Source organism: Cebidichthys violaceus, unplaced genomic scaffold (genome assembly GCF_023349555.1).
Source record: "Cebidichthys violaceus isolate CVI_PGR_0920_01 unplaced genomic scaffold, fCebVio1.0.p SCAF_31, whole genome shotgun sequence".
Lineage (NCBI taxonomy): Eukaryota > Metazoa > Chordata > Actinopteri > Perciformes > Stichaeidae > Cebidichthys > Cebidichthys violaceus.
Window position 1 is genome coordinate 1481351 of NW_027176495.1, and position 21271 is coordinate 1502621.

At 46.2% G+C, this 21271-nt stretch overlaps 2 protein-coding genes across 8 annotated transcripts in view; both read left to right on the forward strand.

Moving 5' to 3' along the window:
• Positions 1-17244, forward strand: part of sash1a (SAM and SH3 domain containing 1a) — a 145452-nt gene extending 128208 nt beyond the window's left edge. For 5 of the 7 annotated variants that reach the window (XM_068724613.1, XM_068724614.1, XM_068724618.1 and 2 more), the window contains 12 exons: positions 390-525; positions 968-1944; positions 3990-4064; positions 4309-4452; positions 5781-5913; positions 6693-6862; positions 7026-7235; positions 8885-9035; positions 9171-9299; positions 11930-12951; positions 14238-14369; positions 14480-17244. In XM_068724613.1, coding sequence (XP_068580714.1) covers positions 390-525; positions 968-1944; positions 3990-4064; positions 4309-4452; positions 5781-5913; positions 6693-6862; positions 7026-7235; positions 8885-9035; positions 9171-9299; positions 11930-12951; positions 14238-14369; positions 14480-14740 — 3540 coding nt within the window. In that variant the 3' untranslated portion in view covers positions 14741-17244. The remainder of the gene's footprint in view (positions 1-389; positions 526-967; positions 1945-3989; positions 4065-4308; positions 4453-5780; positions 5914-6692; positions 6863-7025; positions 7236-8884; positions 9036-9170; positions 9300-11929; positions 12952-14237; positions 14370-14479) is intronic. The other 2 variants (XM_068724617.1, XM_068724620.1) reach the window with 1 other exon arrangement.
• Positions 17245-19726: 2482 nt separating this feature from the next.
• The window catches only part of usta (uronyl 2-sulfotransferase a), a 49944-nt gene continuing 48399 nt past the window's right edge, over positions 19727-21271 (forward strand). Inside the window, exon 1 of the mRNA XM_068724621.1 lies at positions 19727-20359. Coding sequence (XP_068580722.1) covers positions 20128-20359 — 232 coding nt within the window. The 5' untranslated portion in view covers positions 19727-20127. The remainder of the gene's footprint in view (positions 20360-21271) is intronic.

Genomic DNA, 21271 nt, shown 5'->3' on the forward strand with positions numbered 1-21271 from the left:
TTCCTTCAAATCTCTATTTCGTCTGGTTCATTTTTTCAGTGCGTTGTTTTCTGTGTTTACTGTGGATATGAACTTCACATGATGAGGTGCGCCTCCATCCCTCCATCCCTCCATGTCTCACCTCACTAACTTTGACTCCACCCTAAACAATGCTCCCATCTTTCGCATTATAACAGCGTCTTCAAAGCCTCAACATATATTTGCTTAACGTTTATGTTTTACTGTCTCGCTGCTCTTTATATCAAATGCATGAAGATACGCTGAAGAAGGCCCTCCTGCCTTCACTCTATGTCCCTTTCTTTTATTATAGCACCTCTCCCTCTTTCTCTCTCTCTCTCTCTCTCTCTCTCTCTCTCTCTCTCTCTCTCTTTCTCTCTCCCACCCACCAGTCTCGCGAACAGTCGGACGATGAGCAATCGGAGGACTCTGTGAAGTTCAAACGGCTTCACAAGCTGGTTAACTCGACACGCCGGGTCAGGAAGAAACTCATCAAGGTGGAGGAGGGCAAGAAACATGGCTCTGAAGGTTCGTAAGGCTTTGTCTGAAAATGGCTTCCTTTTGATTATCAACATAGTTTAAATCTGTCAACGTGTGTTTATCAGCTGATTCTTATTCACATGTTGTGTTTTCCAGGTCACATTAAGGCCTCTGTGTGAGGCACACATTGCTCGTGTAAACTGTACTAAATGTAGCTTTTTGTTGTTACTGAAATGAAGTTCAGTTATAGTAAAATGTGTGTTTACAACTATAAGGGTTTTGGAAATTAATGATTATTTTGTCTGCCAAAGTATTACATTTTCGTCTGTCATGGGTTTTGCCTAATAGTCAGCCTTTCAGAATGTGTTTTGAAATTGTTACTGGCTAGCTGTGGTTTGGAAAACCACAGATGGGTCATGGTACTACTCAGAATCGGATGTCCAAATCCTCTTGAGTAACCAACATCTGGGCTTTCTGTCTTCTTGTCTAGATTTTTTGAATCTGGGGGCACCTCCCACCTGTGAGGACAACACAGCTCTGTATACAGGGGTCCTGAAGAGGCCCCCTTTGCCCCAGGAGATCTCCCTGCCCTCCCTCACCCAGGATCAACTCTCTCTGGATGGAGACACAGACAGTCTGACCAACTCCCCGTCCTCCAGCAGCCTGGACACCTGGTCCGGACACAAGCTGGTCAAAACCTTCAATAAGTCTTCCAGTACCCACGGCCTCATCCGCCCCCCCAAGAGAACCCCAGTTAGCTCTGGGGGCCTGGGAGGCTCCAATTCTGTCGTGGGAGGTAGTGGCTCTTCCTTCTCAGAGCTGGATGGCTGTGGATTGGACGACGAAGGAAAGCTGTCGCGCTCCACGACCGACGGCGAGATGCGGAAGGCCCTGAGCTCCATCTCCCATGGGGTAAGTAACAACGAGGCTCTCTACGCCTACTATGGCCTCACTAAACCCCGTCCCAAACCCCATGCCCAGTCCCGCCTCCTGATCTCCCTGGATGACGGTCCACAGGGCAGCCCCAAGCCCCAACCTGCCAATCGGCACCATGGCAGCTGGACGCACCGGAAACCTGATCCCAACTACGCTTACTCCACCAAACACCTACTGTACCAACGCTCGCGCAACTCCAAGACCCCCATCTCCCCTCTGTCTGTCACCCCGTCCTCCCCCGCCCGCTGTGATGTAGCCAAATCAAAAGGTTTTGGAAGTGGGGGCGGGGGCTGGGTGTTCCCCTCTCGCAGGCTGCGAGGTCGAACGGCAGTCAGTGAGCTGAACATCACCTATGTGGTAGAGCGGAGCCTGTACGGTCACCTCAACTGGGCCCAGCTGGTCCGCCCGGTTACCCTCAGCCGCGCTGAGCGCCGTTGTCTATTGGAGGAGGACCGCGAGGCGGACAGGAAGTGGGCGGCCAGTGTGGACCGCTGCACCAAGCGTGTGCTGTTGCGCATCCAGCAGAAGTCTGTGAGTTCAGACCATGAGGTTTAAGTCGGCCGCCTCGTGTGAGCAGGAGTCGGTGCTTCAAAGTTGCAGAATAGCTCAGAGGTCAAGGGGGAAGATACAAGCAAACACACACAAGACACATGCCGGGTCAAATGACCTCTCCGTTAATTATTGCCCGCGTAAGAAATCCACATAATAACAGCATTGCAGCTGTGCTCCTGTTTAGAAGAAGCCCAGTGGCTGGTATATTTATCACAGACTTAACTGCCCTGAGAGGAACGTCATCTCCCATAACCTTTAAGTGAATGCCTTTTGGCTTTGAACATTTTTTTTTTTTTTTTTTTTATTTCAGCAGAATATGAAATGATTATGGAATGTGCAATGGCCCACTTGAAAGGTTAAGTTACAGCAGAGGTTTTTATCAGTGCATTTTATTTGATAAATGTCACATCCCTGAAGAGCTCTGGCACGTCACTGTGGGCCAGAGAGATGTTGTACAATCTCAAAGCTGCTTTTATAGAGCTGCACAGCGCGGAGCCTCAGGGACGCAGGCAATAAACGGCCGCGTTAAGTCAACTTCGGCGGCTGAGCGGTCTTTGTACTTATCAACTTTTTAAATGAATTGTGTAATAGCAGAAAAACAGCTCATACACTCGTACTAACTCAAGTTTACAACGACCTGCGTTAACACAGTCTGGTTACATTGCAGGTCACTGGTGTAGTAGTAACCCCACCTGTATCCACAGAAGTGCTCACACATACTCTAGCTGGTCATATAGTGGAGCTCTCCTGCAGCTTTGAGGGTACCGGAATCCTATCGTGTTCTAGTGAAATCACCGGAAGTCGTCATCCAAAAACTCTCCAAAAAAAATCCACTTTTTTCTGTTGTTGCTTTTGGTGTTCTTTTTTGGCCCGTGCCTCTATGGTTGCAGATGTATTTTTTTATTTTCCTTTTTAGTATTTTTTGTTTCCTATAATTATCTTTGAGCCTTTTTTTTTTTTCTGGGTGCATGTCCATTCCATCGAACATCGCCATCACATTCAGACTTCTTTTTGGACGTTTGTTCTCCAAACTGTGCTTTTTTTTTTTTTCCTGGGAAGTTGTGATGTGGACTGCAGCTGTGGACATCTAATAAACAAACAATGTTCTGAACATGCGATGCCCTCTCACAGGGAGGATCTTCAGCCAGCGTTTGTGGGAGTTTACTTTAGAAGTAATGGCTTTTGAAGCAAAGGAGAAATGCCATCGAGCGCCCCACTTGAACCGAGGTTTTTCTTTTTTGTCTCCGTCTACATGTCTGTGTGTGACTTACTGCAGAGCTTAGGGAGGATTCAAAAAGTCAAAGCCAGCTCAGGGATAAGATCCTGGATATCTTCTTTTTTCCTTTCATGTCATAGTTCCCCTTTTGTGTCTACCCCTTATCTTGCTGTTGACCCCTAAAGTCAAGAGAACCAGTCTCCATATCACCCTGTCCTCTCAGCAGAAACTTTTGACTCTCCCTAAAGATGTTTCTGATGAGAACAACACGTCCCCGGCTCTAAGCAACCTACATGTCGTGCATGTTTTGCATACTAAGCCCTGTTTTACATTCTCATAATTAACCGCACGATGTTTTGCATCAGGCTGAAATGCAATGAATATAAATTCACTTGTAAAAGTGCAGTTATATATATACTTTAGCTTGGCCACATCAAGAACGGTTTGACTTGAACCGATATTTTCTTCGAGCTTTAATTAAAGCTCATTTGCCTCGGACCGTGCTGTAACTCGCAATTTTACAGAGGAGCTCACATAACAGTTTGTGTTACATCATGTCTGTTGGCTGTCCACAGGTCCCATATGACATCATGCCCCCCCACACACACACACACACACACAGACACATGTGTGTGTGTATATATATATATACGAGCCATACACCCATGTACATGAATCAAAGTGCCGTCTGTGTTGCGTCGAGCATGAATCATTGTGAGTTGACCCCGCAGTGGGTGTGGATGGGGAGTTCCTGTAACGTGACCTTCTCGATGTGACTCGTGCCAATTGTGTTTTGGCTCCCCCACAGAGAACGTGCAGCTTCGGGGGCTTCGACCTGACCAACCGCTCGCTCCATGTGGTCAACGCGGGCTCCGAGGCCAATGTAAGTGCTGGCAGCTCGTGAAATTCGAAAGAGGCTGTAAGGAGGGCGACATGAGCTCTCCTGTCACACTAAATCACATTTCCTCTCCTGTGTTCTCCTTTTTGTTTTTGTGATCTCTATGCCCTTTGTCTTCTTCCTGTTCCATCTCCCCTGATTCATCCCCATCTCTCTCTCTCTCTCTCTGTCATCTCCTTCCTCTCTGTCCATTCTTTTTCCATCTTGCCTTTCCTTGTTCTAATCCCAGAGTAAAGAACAGGAGGCTATATACAGAGAAGTGGTCAAATCCCCCACCACCTCTCGGATCTCACTGGGCAAGAAGGTGAAGTCGGTGAAGGAGACGATGAGGAAACGCATGTCGAAGAAATACAGCAGCTCCTTATCTGAGCAGGTTAGACAACACACACACACACACACACACACACACACACACACATGGACATCAATGCTTCATTTGTAGACATTACAGATAGCATGTTTCCTTTGTTTGTAGGGCAAATGAGGTATGTACAAACCCAGTCAAACCGTACCTTTATATGAAATGGAGCAGCTAACACACATCAACACAAAATGCTTTGAATCCTCGACAGTGAGTCAAGTGCAGCTGTAACGAAATAGAAGCTCCCATTTTCTGCAATTTATACATTTAGAGGATGTTTTGCAGTTTAAGCCGCAGATACTGTCCTCAGGCTGTGAGTGGGTGGGAATATTTGTGTTAGTTACTGAATAAACATGCAGCACTAAGAGACGCACGCACACACACACACACACACACACACACACACACACACACACACACACACACACACACACACACACACACACACACACACACACTTGGATTTCTCTCTGCTGTGTTCTCCCTGGGCTCGGTTCCTAGGGTGGAGTGTGTGTGTGCTTCATGCTGAGCTCATGGAGTGATGCAAGTCTCCCCAAGGCGAGCTCTTAGGAAATGGAGACTTGGACGTGTGAGAGAGAGAGTATAATGGCCGTCTCTTCTGCACTGGCCTGATTTTTCTGGGCATCCTGTGGCTTTATCAGCGGCCCGTCCAGTTGGATGTGGGCCCTGCAGAATATGTCATTAATGCACAGTGGAACATCTGTCAGTCAGGGTGGTCCCAGCACTTTGACCTACATATCCTGGCGTGAGTCACGGAGCCATTGGTTGGAAAAGAGCAAAGGCAAATTAGTTGCCGTGTGTCGACGTCGCAACGGTGCTCATGTTATAGACCGCAATGCCACCTAGTGGACAACTGCCATACATATAACACAGTCCAGTATGTTTCAATGTGTCGTGCTGCTCTATGTTGTGGCTTTATTATTAATGATTTATTATTAACGAAGTGTTTTGATTCAGTTTTTACAAACATATACAAAATAATGCAATGCAAATAAAATACCACTTTAATTAAAAGTCCAGTTAAATGGTATAATTATTTGATTTGACTGTGGAACTAAGTTGTTCATACAGGATGTTAGACGGTGATCTGGTTTATGTGTAAACCACTGGGCTGTCAATCATGCAGTTCACTTGAGGTGTGCTGTCTGTTTCAGGGAGATCAAGTTCCTGTTTTAGGTCTTTTAAATGAGATGATCGGTGAAGATCTTTCCTAAGAAAACTATCAGACAAATAACAAAAACTTTAAGAAGATACATCTTGAACAGTTTGTGATTATTAACCAAAAACTGTCTCATCTCCTATCCGTTTCTGTCTTTCAGTCCAGTCCCGACGGAGCCCCTGGCTCTCCTCAGTCCCCTCAGCCCGACACCGACTCTCTGGAGAAGCCGAAGCTTAAGGCCGGAGGCTCCGTGGAAAGTCTGCGTAGTTCACTCAGCGGACAGAGTTCAATGAGTGAGACCAGAACCGACGTTTTAAAAAAAAAAGACTTGCTTTTTTTTAAGACTTTCTAAACGAAGCATTCAGTATCTAGCATGCTGGTTTACTATATATTTCAAATCCATACAGATTATTCAACCTTCTGGCACTACATGTATACCAATTATATTGTTTGTAGAGATCAATTCTCTCTCTTGATCACACCCGGTCCCACCAGCTGCCTCTTGTTTTGTGATCTCATGGAGTTTTTAAGTGACCTCTCCGGTCATCTTATCTAATTACAACTTCTGGTCACTTCATCCTGTTGTTTCCGTCGTGTGTGTGTGTGTGTGTGTGTGTGTGTGTGTGTGTGTGTGTGTGTGTGTGTGTGTGTGTGTGTGTGTGTGTGTGTGTGTGTGTGTGTGTGTGTGTGTGTGTGTGCGCGTGTGTGTGTGTGTCGTCCGAAGCTCAGAGTGAATTAAAGACTTAGCCGACGGAGTCTTTAGAGGCCGTAGAACATGCACGCAAACACGCAGGCAAACATGCGGTAATGATTAGGTGGGACGTCCTCCCACTCCGATTCCCACATGCTGACATGGTTTCAGCAGCTTTTTCTCAGATACAGAAATAAATTTGCAGCAAACACTGAAAGTCTCTCCGGAGCTGTAAAAACAAGTGTTTAGGAGCTAAAGTTCTCCTCTCACTGCAGACACAAACATACGAAATAAAATCAATATAGTCTGAATAGTTTACCTACAACTTAAAATGTAAAGCTACTTCTTGTAGCTTATATAAATCTCCATGTTTGTGTCAAGGTGGTCAGACGGTGAGCACCACTGACTCGTCAGCCAGCAACAGAGAAAGCGTGAAGTCAGAGGACGGTGACGACGAGGAGCCGCCTTACAGAGGGCCGTTCTGCGGCCGCGCCAGAGTCCACACAGACTTCACCCCCAGCCCCTACGACTCTGACTCCCTCAAGCTGAAGGTAGAACACTCTCTGGGACATGCAGATGCCAGCACAGACCAGAGTGCATGAATGGAGAGCTGTGTGGCTGTCGCTCTTTTATTTCCGAGCTAAAAGTCTGAACACGTTTGAACGGTGGAATATGAATCATTCTTTCTGACGTCTTCTCATTGTGGCCCTCCAGCGCGGCGATGTGATTGACATCATCAGCAAGCCGCCCATGGGGACGTGGATGGGCCTGCTGAACAACAAAGTGGGCACCTTCAAGTTCATCTACGTGGACGTGCTGAGCGAGGAAGAGGAGAAGCCCAAGAGGCCCGTGAGGAGGAGGAGGAAGGGCCGACCACCCAAACCCACATCGGTGGAGGACCTGCTGGAGCGCATCAACCTCAAAGTACAGCATTGAATATCAAACAGTGGCAGTGAAGTTTACCTGCACTGATTCTGTTTATTATATACTGTGACTTTACACCCATCTGGCACCTGAAATCTATCTTGAGAAGTGAATAAAAATATTGTTGAAGCCAAATATCTTTAAAACACATTTGCAGCCGAGATAAATATAGTGTAGTTCAATTACAGGCTGCACAGCTCGGGACGTTTGATCTGACGCCGATGCGTAAACATTAACGCCCACTTTCTCACGGCCACGCCCCGACAAACAAGCTCTCATCTCTCATCAAAAACCTACACATAGCTGTGAGCTTCATATCATCTCCTCCCACTCAGGCAGCCAGCGGGCCTCACTTCCCCAAATAGACAAAAACACTTTGTGTGTTTTTGTCTTTGACCGGCCTAACCGGCCAAGTCGCAGCCTAAAGATCCAGAGAGCATCATGAATGTCAGAGCTCAGGCTTGATGAGCTGTGAGTCTGGGTGTTAGATCAGGGATCTCATGTCCCCACATTAGTCACCACCAGATTCCTGGAGTGGGCGAGTTAGACTCAACACTTCCACAACAGTTTAGAGTTTGCAGTCAGTGAGCCAGGTATTTGAACTACACTCTTTCTTGATTTGATGAGTTATGATTGTGCTGCTATAGATGAAACGAGCAAGAATCTTGTTGATGTGCGCTTTTGGAAACGATGAAGTAAACATTTGGAGCACGCATCAGCAGTGCCGTGAAGTGTGAATCTCCACAACCCTGTCACTTCTGGTTTATCTGCCAAATACGTCTTTGGGTTTGGAACATGTTTTCGTTTTTCGACAAGACAAAGGATGCTGTGAGCGAGAGGACCCGGCTGCCTGTGTGTGTATGTGTGTTGGTGGTCCTTTGTTTAGTCCAGCAGAAATAGAACAGAGACACAGAGTTCTCTGTGTGGACTCCACCATTGTAATTGACGGTCTCGCTGGTGACACACGGTCTATGTATTCCAGTCCAGCAAAGTGCGCGTGTCACACAAACATGAATTCCAGCGACATTCAAAGTGGAAGCGATTGCAGCCCGCGCCCTCCCAGATGACACGGTGGTTTGGACGACTAGCTTTGATTTTTTTTTTGTGTTAGTGTGTAAAACTTTGTCTTCTGTGGTTGAGGAACACTTTGGTGGAATTGTCTCCACCTTGTTACCACATTACGTTGGCGGGTTTCCCCCTTTTCAAGTCCCGGCCGGTTCGCTCACAGCTTGAACAGCTCTGGATCGCGGCCGTAAACTCCTCGCCGTTGCTTGGTTTGGCGTCCTCGATAATGTTACTACAACTCACTTTTACATGTCTGTCGACAGGACAACGTTTATGCCATATTAATGAGTGTTGATAGGCGAGGTAGTCGGAACTAAATTAGCTACGGCTTTAAGTGATTACATGCCATCTAAAAATCTAAATAGCAGTTTAGATTTGGCTCACCGGCGATTTAACAATACACAGCATGGATGGGAAATTATGAGCAGATGACAAATGAGTAGTGTTTGTATTTTATGTATTTAAGTTTTTGTTACTTGGTCCCATGACTTAGATCCAAAGTAAATTGTTTTCCTCAGTCGTCGGACGTTCTCATTCTCCTCAAAAGAAACGTTAAACTCAGACGTGACATTCCTGTCATGCAGGAGCACATGCCCACTTTCCTGTTCAACGGCTACGAGGACCTGGACACGTTTAAGTTGTTGGAAGAGGAGGACCTGGACGAGCTGAACATCAAAGATCCTCAGCACAGAGCCGTGCTGCTCACCGCCGTCGAGCTGCTGCAGGAGTACGACAGTAAGTAGTGAAAACACCCACACGTTTTTGCGTAGATGTGTGAGAAGTAGTTCTAACTCACTGAAAACTCCTTGGCTGTTAAAGATGTATCGTCTGTAATGTTGCTTTTATTCTGCGTCTCTTCTGTGTCTTCAGGCAGCAGTGATCCAGAGCGCGGCGGCCTGTCGGGCTCCCAGGAGAAGCTGCTGTCTGAAGGTCGGGGCCTGGTGGGAGACTCCCCGCGAGACTCCGGCTGCTACGAGAGCAACGAGAACCTGGAGAATGGTAATGATAGCTTTGCTTAGTCTAGACCGCCAAGATCCAAGGCTAAGACCTAGTCCTCCTTCGCCTTCCCCCCCCCCCCTCTGTGGTCCCGCGCCTCTGCTCTATCTCTTGCCACTTCTGCAACACCTCGCCCATCTCACTCCTCTGGACCGGCGCCCTCCAATCAAATAGCTCCTTTTGCTGCCATGTCTTCCTCTCAAACCTCACCTTTTTCCCTCCCCTTCTAGTATCGCCTCATACTCTTATCAACTTTAACTATCCTTTCACGCCACTTTCTTCACCACTCTTTCCATCTTGTAGGCATTATGTGTCACCAGTGCCAAAGTCCAATTGTTACTGAGAGGGAGCCAGGTCCAAGACCACTAAGCCTAGTCCACGCCACAATGCTGGGAGGACAGAGGGGGACATCCTCCCTTTTGCACAGAACTGTTGTGACGAGCACAAACTCACTGCCCAGTCATGGACTCAGATTTCCAGCTCTGCGGCCGGTGGATGCGAGGCTGGTGAAAGAACACCGGGAGGATGATTATGGGCTCAAAGAGTATTTCTGTTAAGTGTTTTTTTAATATAGGAAAATAGCTTGCAGAGTAGCATGTCAATACATGTTGTTTTTTTTTGCAGTGGTGATTCTTTAGGCTGATGAGGCTCTAGTCAGGTACCAGATCACAGTCCTCATACCATTTCAATGTGACACTTGACTTGTGTCTTCAGTGACTATTGTGCACAAACAACCATATAAGATGTGCCTAAATAAAGACTTTTTAAATAGCAGTGCATAGATTGCGAGAGAGTTCTGATCATAGACGTTTATTGAAGTGTAATATGTGAGACGGCTCTATATATTTCTTTATTCCACACAGTACATGCTTTTTAACATAACATAACTTCTACATCTCTCTTTATCTGTTAGGTTCTAGTGTAACTACTGGCTTTCCCTTCCGTGTGTGTGTGTGTGTGTGTGTGTGTGTGTGTGTGTGTGTGTGTGTGTGTGTGTGTGTGTGTGTGTGTGTGTGTGTGTGTGTGTGTGTGTGTGTGTGTCGTCCAGGTTTCAACAGTAACATGTGCAATCTGCCACAATAGAGATTTAGGTTGTGGAATAAAAGCCACTTCTTTAAAACAAAAACAAAAAAAAGGCCTCTGGTGCTGCTTGCTTGTTTTTTTATGTTTCGCCTTTTTACTTCTGTCTGTTTCTCTCCTTCCATGCCGCTAAACGCTGTTCTCAAACCAGCTGCATAACATGTAGTGAACATTGTGCTTTTCTTCTTGCGGTTTCAGGGTTCCACAGTTAAACTCATCAAACATTAAAATAGTTCTGTATATTAATGGGGGGTTTTTTTCTGAATATTTTATACGTCTAGAGAATTGGCAAAGGAAAACGTTTGATTTATAGAAGTAGTTGAAATCATACCTTTCAAACGTTCTCCTTTTGGGGACTAAGGAGTCGCTGTAGAGCCCTGGATGTATGCTCCTCTAATGAAACCACCTTCTTTAACCCGTCTCTGATCAGCTTCCTGTTACTAGACGTAGTAATTCTTCTTCCTCACGTCCTCACATGTATTCTGTCATCTATCAAACTCTCACTCATCATTTCCACATGTACGTTAAATCAATTTACTATCAACAATTCATTGATTTTAAGAACATTTTGATCACTTTGGTCACATTCTTTTCTTTTCTTTCTAGTCTACACACTGTTCTTATTATATTTCAGCATTAAAACACATCATAGACGCTGACAATGCTGCTATGAATGCATCAATGAAACAGAAGTCATTAACAAATTCATTTTGAGCGTTTTATTGGACAGTCAGCGTATATAATTCTCCTGATTTTAAATGCATTACTTTGTTACTTAACTTCCAGTCTAATATTACCCAGATACAGCCATTGTTAATACCAAAGCTATTGCTTCATTGTTACCTGTTTATTACATAACTATTACCTGACCATGTCATTACCGAGCTGTAACTTGGGTAGACGTTTCTGGGAAGTCGTTGAGATCTTTTACAACATTCCATCTACTGAACAGCTTTCTGTCGTCGCTCCGTTTTAAACTCTTTGGCGAGCTGCGCTACGTGGCGCCGGTCCATTTCATCCATCCATTTAGCTCTGTAAGCCAGACGATAGATGGTAAGTTGCTTTTGTTCCAAAGTTTCTTGAGTTACCCGTCCAGATATCTTTATTTTGGGGATTGCTGCCATGCCAACAACAAATCAGCCAGTTCTGTCGTAATTCAAAGAGCTTAATGTTATCCCATTGGCACTGAAGCCCTTCTTCATAATTATTGCTCTTGCTTTTGACTGTGGATTACAGATGAGCCTTAAACAATAAGGATGTATGATGCTTATATGAGTAGTTGTTCCAAATGACTTGACTCTGTTACAAACATGTTTTCCAGTGCTGTAAACATACATGATCACCATAAATAAAGGGCGATAGTGTGGACACAAGGCAGCAACGTACAGTAATGCTGAGTCATATGCAGTTTATTAATAGGGATCTGATTTTTGAAGCTTGTAGCAAGCTGAGCAACGACATGTTCCCTGTTAGCAGCTTCACAAATGAGGGGAATAAATGTGATTTTGTCTTCCTGTCGTTGCTAACAGAGGGCGCGTGTTTTCATGTTGCAGGTAAGAGCAGAAAGGCTTCCCGTTGCAGCCGTTCTTCAGCAGGCCTCCAGTCTCCCGACTACCCCACACTGCCCATGACCCTTTCAACAGAGGCTCTGCAGCACAACAGCAAGAACCAGCGCACAAAGTTCCCAAAGAGCTTCTTCATCAAGCCCTCCCTGAAGGGCTTCAACCTGCTTGGTCTGCGCAAAGCCCAAAGACGGTCCCCCATCCCCGCCAGTCGCAGCTGTGAGGACCTGGATGGACCCCCGCAGCCCGCCGGACCCTGGAAACGCTCCCACTCTCTGGGAGATCTGCACTGGGAGCAGAACTTCCAGCGGAAGGATCTAGGTGTGGAGCTTAAACTCACCAAGGAAGGACCCAAATCAGGCGACAGTAGTCCCACCAAGGTCTTCAGAGATCATGGTTCCCCTGCTCACAATGGGACTCCAACGGTAAGCCCAAAAGGAAGGGCCTCCAGACCACCAGTGCCCTCCCAGCTTCCTCTCCGCCCCTCTTGTCATACCACCCAGTCCTCCAACCCTGCAGAGCTCCTCTCCCGTCCTTCTTCAAGTCCCCCTGATTCGATTGCAAGTGGGGAGAGGGTCATCCGGACTCACTCCAAAAAGCCTCCAGTCCCTCCTCCCGTTCCTGCCAAGAAGTCAAAGGAAAGACTAGCCAACGGCCTGCGTCACTCCCCTCTCTCCCTGTCTTCCACGCCATCACCTGTTGCCTCTCCCACCCACTCCCTCACCCGTTCTCAGCCCAGTAGCCCTATAATCCGCAGCCCAAGCTACGGCGCCCCGGCTCTGCCCGCCAAGAACCCGAGCACCCCCGCCAGCCCCTGTGCCGCCTCATCCGTGGGCGAGGAGTCTGGCGCTCTGCCAGCCGTGCAGCCTCCGTGGTTCTCAGATCGAGGGGGCAAGGTGGCTGCTGCGAGGAAGGTTCCTCATGCCAAGATGAGTCCTGACCTGCTAACCCTCCTGGAGCAGCGTCTGGAGGCCGAGGGCATCGATCTCACGGAGGAGCCCTATTCCGACAAGGTTAGTAAAGGATCATTAATCTAAACGGGAGATAAGAAAAATCACCTCAGAATTTGGATGGCAGGTAATATTTGGCTCGACTTTAGGTCGTGTTGCAGATCAATTAGCACACAGACGCACCTCAGACAGATGAGGTGAGGAATTCTATGAAAAACCCCATCATAGCCAATGCACAACAAAATCCAATTAAGTCATAATTCTATGCTTATGTGAAAATGGAGCTCCAAAACAGCTCTGGGCTGTACCCGTCTGGCGCCGGGCCCTTTTAGTTTAGCATCGTAACACGCCTCGCTTAACTCGGTCATAATTTGACTGCAGCTTGGAAGTCAAACAACATCGGCGTTGTATTTTGGAACTCATTTAGTTTAAAAATAGAGACTAATGGAGTCTAAGGCTTGTGTGTGGGGGGGGGTGAGTGTGTGTTCACAATAGTAAATAAGCTTCCTGGAGCTGAGGGAAAGACTTTGGACTCGGTCTCACTCTGATGCGGTTCAGACTGTTAAGTTTATGGGCTCAATCTCACTGAAGGCAGACGGGGTTATAAAACCCTCTGCCTCTTGCCAGACCCCAGGCTGGGCCCTTTTAACATGGTGGAGCCCCCCCCCCCCGACACCGGCAGGCAAACAACGAGCACCGAGAGGCATCAAGAGATGAGGTGAGGCGTAATGCGTCAAAGTCAGACCACAGCACAGCTGGATCCCTAATTGTCATAAGATACAACTTGTATCCGCTGCTTTATGAGGTATTTGCTGGTATAAAATAGGAAATCTGCAGACTTGTGAGTTCAAAAAATACATTTTTATATTCCTAAAATGAAGCTATCAAAAACGCGCCACAAAGATACCAAATCTCAGGTATGATATTGACACGGATGTTATTAAGAACAACATCCAGCCGTCGGCATGACAAGAGAAAATCAAACTACTATACATCTTGAAACGTGTTTATTGTTTGTAACATGAGAGTTTCATACTCCTTTTAGGATTGTGCTCATTACCTTATCAGAAGATGTTCCTAGAGAAGTCATTTGACGCCGTTAGCCTGCTTCATTCATTCATTCATTCATTCATTCATTCATGAACAAGCAGATCTCTGTCTTCATAATGACTGTAATGAGTCAAAATGATCCCCGCTTCATGTCGCCCCTCTCTGGTCGTCTATCCACCGCCTTCTGATGCTTAAACAGACCTAATGACCTCCTCATTGAAAACATGGATTGTTTTTTTGTTTATGTATTTCTCTTACACTATAGTTACATCTAATGTCTCTCATGTCTTCTCCTCCAGCATGGCCGGTGTGGCATCCCCCAGCCGCTTGTGCAGCGTTACTCTGAAGACTTGGAGCAGCCTGTCAAGGACGTGGCCTCCACCATGGACCAGCTCCGAGTCAAAGAGCTGCGTAAACAACACCGCATGGCTGTAAGGCAACTCCATATATACATATATATATATATATATATATATATCTGTATGTCCCTTCATCGTAGCCGCTGTAACTAATGCCTTCTCGCCCCGTTTTGTCACTCCAGATTCCTTCTGGAGGTTTGACAGAGATGTGCCGGAAGCCTCTGCCCTCAGGTAACATCAACACCGTCTCCGATTGGCTCGCCTCCATCGGCCTGCCGATGTACGCCGCGTCTCTGGCGGCGGCGGGAGTTGACACGCTGAGCCGCGTGGCCTCGCTGACGGAGAGTGGCGTGCGGGAAGCGGGGGTGCGGGACGAGAGACACGCTCGCCGGCTGGTCAGTGAGGCGCGACTGGTCGGCTCGCACAGAGCGGCGCAGTCCTAACCGCGTCGGTGGGATCGTATAAGATAACAGGTATCGACTCGCTGGGCGGCGGCGTCTCATTTAAGGTCAGTAGGTGGGAAAAGACTAATTGGCCGCAGGAATATCGACGCTCACGCCAGTGACCACAGCACTACAGTACTTCCTGTCTCGCATGTGTCAAAAGACTCGCAGTGAGCCCCCCCCCCTGCTCTCTGGTTTTCTCTCTTCGTCACTCTTGTCTTTCCTCAAATGTTTACGGCATTGAGGAGTTTTTCCCGAACAGCCAAGACAAGATATCGGATGCCTTCTTAAAAAAAAAAGACTGTAGACTCACTGTGGGACGGCTTCCATTCTGAAGACGCCCCCCCGAAAAAGTCTTAAAGTAAAGACTTGGATCTGCCTTGAAGGACAATAGCACACTTCTTTTGTAGGATGGATGATTTTTAAATACAGAAAGGACGGTTTACTTCCTGCATATTTCATAAGTGCTTAATTTTCATCTTTTTGTGGCGAGGCAACATTATCCGAGGGTCTTTCAAGGAAGCAGCTCGGCCAAAGTGGTCTGCTCCTCATTGAGCGTTTCATTCCCACTAATAGGTTCATAACGGCGCCGACAGAATCCACTTAATATCTGGACTTTTTAATCGACTTAATACACGCACCGAACTATGAATAACTGGTGGTTTTTAGATGGCTTATTTTGTATAATGTTTCTGTATTATAGCACATCTTCATTTTAAAATGATTTATATGTAAAAATGTGTGTTTGCCTTTTGAATGTTGCTGCCTTATTCGGAGGCCAGCTCTCAGTCATTTCTAAGCTGAACCAGCTGACGTCACACCTTTATATTTCACATTATTCACCGCATATCGTGGAGGCGCGCCCTGCGCCGATATATCAATATGAGTCTCGCAGAAAGCTCCGTTTCACTCAATAACAAGCAGCTTTCGCAGAAACAATACATTCCCAGTGTATCCAAGCACATGTTAAGTTGCCTTACCATTACGAAAGAATAGCTTAATCGAATCAAACGTACGTATGTTATGGGCTGAGCTGTGCTGAAGGTGCGAGCCTTTTTTTTTTTTTTGCTCTGAATGTGTGTGAGAAATATTTGAGATTTGAACCTTACACATGGATGTGGACCACTAAACACGCCTCTGATGGTTGGCGGCGTCTAGACGTGTGCCGCTCGGATGATAAAACCACAAAACCACAAAACCACAAGCACGCCGCAGACGCCGTCCTGTGTTCCAACGTCCCCGTCAAAAACCATTCAGCGCACATTCTCCATGCAGAGGGTTGTGGGACGAGGGAGGGAATAGAAATGTTCCAAAGACAGCTGACATCTGGCCTGTCATATCTGGAATTTATAGGACTGTCTACACTTTGGTTAGGGTTGGTTTGAGGAATTAGATTTACAGCTGAATAATAAGCTGTTTGGGACTTTTTAACACACGATGAACTGTAGCTGTATAATCAGAGCCGATCCAGCGTTCTTAATTGGAGTTCTCTCAAACACACGGAGGGTAGATGGGAAGAACAGGTGTATCAGGTGAACGCATACACAATGACACTAACTAGTGAATCAGGGAAACACTGCGTCGGGTCAGCCTGTTACAAAAACACTTTGGGCTAAAAACGGAACCGCAAACAGCCAGAAACTCATCGCATGAAATGAAGCCAACATTTGAATTTCCTCTTATTTCTAACAGTAAAGTTCTAACTAGTCAGAACTCAACTAAAGACTTATTTCATGGTGTTCATATTTCACAATTTGACCCGAGTGTTATTGCTGAAATTAGAGGATGTGTTTTGTTGTTGTTGTTTTTTTGCAGTGGGCACTTGATATGTAGATGTTTTATGCCTTTTCTCTCTTCAATCAAAAGCGGTGCTCGGAGAACGCGGTGGTGGGGTCATGACCAGACGAGTAGAAGACCCACGAGACAGAGATACTGACACTGTAAATGCACTTTAGAGGGTGAATCGAGCTGTTTGGGGGCGGAGTCGGCTACACTTTGTCCACAGGTCCATCGGTGGACGGTTGTCGTCAGGTATTGTAAAGGGTTTCAGTGGGTTTTGCTGGTATTTTATTATAGTATTGAGTTCCCAATGCCAAGTTTGATAACCATCCACGGGTTGAACTGTTCCAGTTACTCACCTCCAGTTTGTTTTTGCAGTCTTATAAAACATAAATTATTAATTACATATATGAAATGCTTCGCAGAAGTTTCACATTCTGTATATGTAATTGATATTTAAATAACTTATTTTTGCTTCTTTTTTTTCATATCAATTGTAATTAGCTGTACTATATGAATAGCAATACCTTCCTGCATAATGCATATTGCTTTAGCCAGTGAGGAACTACAAGTCTGTATTGTAAAATATGTGTACAAATTATTTTATTTGGTTTTCATCTACCTAATGATTGTCCATACAGATCCGCTTGTGTATTGAAACAACAAAAGTAATGTCCATAACTATTATGTCATTCTGAAATATAATAAAAACTTGTTTCTTGCCATACACTGATCTTCTGATTCTCACTGTACACACACACACACACACACACACACACACACACACACACACACACACACACACACACACACACACACACACACATTGGCCTGTTGATAACTTTGTTAATAACATTTTGAAATTCAAAATGGAGATGTGTGGCTGGGCTGCAGGCAGAAGAAGGGATGATAACACCAGACCATCGGGATGAGCTCACCGCACCACATCTGAACCACTCCTGTACTTTAAGTCCGTTCCTGTAAGTTAGGTTGGATCTCTGAGACCAAGGAGTTTTAAAGACGTCTCCTTCAACACACATCTGTCCAACGCCGAGACGGCAGAGTTTTCCACTGACTGCTGTTGTTGCTGTGCAGCTGTTGTCAGTGAAACACACTTAGAGAGGTTCCATTCTTATTCATGTCAGGAAGCCCCAAATAGGTACGCAGGCCACGGACCCCGATTTCATCAGATGTTATCCCCCAAAGACTGCGTCTGACATTTGACTTGGATGAGTTCTGTCTGAGCAGGTGTTTGGCGTTCTTACGAGTGGAAAATGACACAACAGAGGAAGCATTTCCTTCAGGAACGACGAGTCCTACACCAGGTTTGTGCGGCTTGCTCGGCTTGTTGCTGGTCGCTGGAGTCGCTATGCGGTGATCGTCACACAGCTGTAATGAGCAGTTAGCTTCCAGCTCACGACTCTCTGTCTTCCACTGATACAAATGCTCTTCCAATTTAAAATGTATCAGGAGTAAAGACAAGACCTCATTGCGGCGAAGACTGTCTGGGCTTTGTGTTGCTTCCCATTACTCTGAACCACTTTCCTCTGCAGAGTGAATGCACGGCTGCATCTGTGTCTGCATACAGTCTGTGCTGATCGCTCCCCTGATCTCTGCTGTGGGATCGCAATACTTCACTTTTCATTTTAAAATTCCTTCAATGAATCCAAGAATCAGTTTTGATCTTTCCTTTACATAACTGGATCATAAGCATACTTCATCATGACGGTGGATGAATATAGTCAAGATGATGCCAGAGATTCCTCACCACTAAACTGTAATCATACTTTTATAGATTTAAAGTCTCTTGTCACTTGTCGTCGTCCCGGCAGTTCGGAAATCTTTTAAGTAGATTCTATGAAAGTTTGTGAAGTCTGACTTGTAAAGTTGATGGTGTTGGACAGCTGGATGTGCAGCTCCTGTTGTTCCTCTTGCCCAGAATCGTATTGGTTCTTATTATGGTGAACTCTTATTCTTAGGCACGGTGGGCTTTGTTGAAATGTGCAACTGACTTACCGAAATTATGTTAATTTCTCTCCGTCTCCTTTTGTTTTCCAATAATGTTTTTTTTACACCAATATGACTTTATTACTGTACGCAAAACCTTGATTAATCACAGGCGGTTAGACGCCGTAACCCTAATGTTGGTTTAATTTGACAAACTTCTGTTGAATCGAGGTATTAATGTCACATCTGGGCTTATTACATTTTAAACATTGGAGTGTGTGCGTGTGTGTGTGCGCGTGTGTGTGTGTGTTCTCCAGTAATGTATTCCACATTCCAAAGAAAAAGTACCACACCACCAGAAATGATTTGTTTTAAATCCCACAGCCAGTGGTTCTGATTAGACTAAACCTGATTTACAGCAGTGACCTTACCGACATCCACACTGTGGTTCTGTGTAATAAACTGCTGTGCTGCAGGGGAGATTGGGCTATAAACCCATAATGCATCCACACTTATTGTGCCTAGCTTGCAAAACACAGTAATGCCCAATTCACAATTCATGTACACCTGTGGAAAAGACGAGCCAGCGGGCCGTCGACTAAATGGTTGTGCTCTTCTTTACTACCTTTTGTCTTTCAAGCCAAATTGTTTCCTACAGCCGTTGTTGCTCCCTTGACGCCTGCAACTGTCACCAGTGAAAGTACACGAGCCTCTAGTGGAGGTGGTTGGTGCGCCGAGTGACTGCTGTCGCCTCCTAAGTGCAGGTGTAGTCTAATGGTGGGTTTTGGCCCTGCAGTGGAAAGATATATGGCTCAGTGTGAAGTCCTTACAGCAGCTGGCCTCAGGAGAAAGAGAAAGTTTAAAGCACACACACACACACACACACACACACACACACACACACACACACTCCTGCACATGAAATGAGCGGCACACCTCAAACATCTTCGCCCTTGATAACAGACATTTTATGATTAATAACCGCTTTACACCGGGCTTAAGTCACTTTGATGTTTCTATTAAGGATGAGGGTTTTGTCTGATGGCATTTCAATGTCACATGCAATCTAAAATTAATAATTAAAGTTCTATATACCTTTTATTATCAGATATGTTGTACTGGATAAGGACACTTCTCTCTCAGACCTGAAATTAAAAGTGTAAATTCACGCCTAGCTTCATTAAGACTCTTTCCACAGTCAAGTGTCCGTGTTGGCTGCTACGAATCAAAGTGGTTCCATTGAACGCTTACCGACTGCTTGTGCGGTTCCCTCTCTCCCCGAACACTGGGTGACGCTGTTTTACGCGCTGCAATGTAAACCAAATCATGTATGAGGTGGAAGTTTCCCCTCTTTCCACGTTCAGTAATCTGACACCCAAAAGACTCCGAGCAGAAGGATGGACCCTTAACTCGGCTGGAAGGACGGAAGGAAGGAACACTCATCCAACGAGCGCGAGCGAGAGGGGCCGAGCGAGAGCGAAACGGCTGTGCGCAAAAAAAAAAAGAAAAGAAACCAACCCCGTGGCTGCGGCAGCGGAGGAGAGCTGGGTGCCTGCGCGTCTCCAAAATAACTGGGCGTCCGCCTCAAATGGACTCAAAGCGACAAGTTTCACTTTCCACATGCGGATGGGTGACTTTCCACGGCGCTTTGTGAGGAGGAGATGATGAAGAATTTCAGCAGCAGTCCCCTTCACAGCAACAAGCAGACTCCCAACCACGTTAGAGAGCGAAACAACAGAAAGTACAGCTTCCTCTCTGCCGTGCCGTTGCGGTTCTCCTTGCGAGGTTATGGTTTCTGCATGGCTTCGCTGTTCCTCTTCTGTTTCGGCTCCCTTTTTTACCAGCTGAACGGAGGACCCCCTAAAATCCTGCTGGACATCCGACAGTATCTCGGTAAGAACTTTTTGTTTTCCTCTGCTGGCTGAAGCGCGTCATCATCATGGAGATTCTTTTGCACAGAACTTGCACTGCCCGTGTAGAAGCCCTGCTTTGACTCGGCATGTAACGAAAAGTTGATCCAAAATGAAAAAAAAAAAAGATGATTATTGAGGCTCGCGCCTCTCGCGCACCGCTGGGCAAAAGTCTCTTTCATGAAATCCACCGGAGGTCACGGCGTCTCCTCTTCGACCCCGTTCACCTCACAGCAGTTGTCTTGATGTCCTCTCATCATATTTAAACCACCAAAGTGGCTCTTTGTGAAGTTACTGCACACCGATGGAGTTCAGTTGGCGCGTGGAAACATTTGAATGTGCCCAACTATATCATATTCCTTCGGTATCAGAAGGTGACCCCCCCCCCCCCCCCCCCCCCCTCCTCCCAAGTTCAATTAATTCAGACCAGAACCCGAGGAATGCGTTCTCCTGCGCACCATGTGAACATCAGTTCGGACTTGTCGGGGCGAGATTGTGATCTATTTCGGTAACATGAAATAACTCAGCAACTGTCAAAGAGTCGTACTGTACCTGGGTGATGACTGACACCTCTTCTTACACAGCCGGCTGACACGCGCTCCAGCCACACGGCGCTCATTACGCACGAGTGGCACACCGGTGGAACAAGAGTGACAGTGTATCCAGCCACGAGGTGTTTGCTGGTGTTTTGAGACGGCCAAGCGTGCCATGACTCTGGCTCGACTTTTCTCTCATTGATCAAGCGAAGGGCATGTGGCGTCGTTTGCTCTAAGATAGAGGCTGCCAACTGTTTTCATATTAACGAGATATGTTTCCAATTTCAAATATGTCGTCCTGAGGGGAACCGCGTATACAAATCTGTTTATCGTTTAGGTACGACATGCCACTGATCATG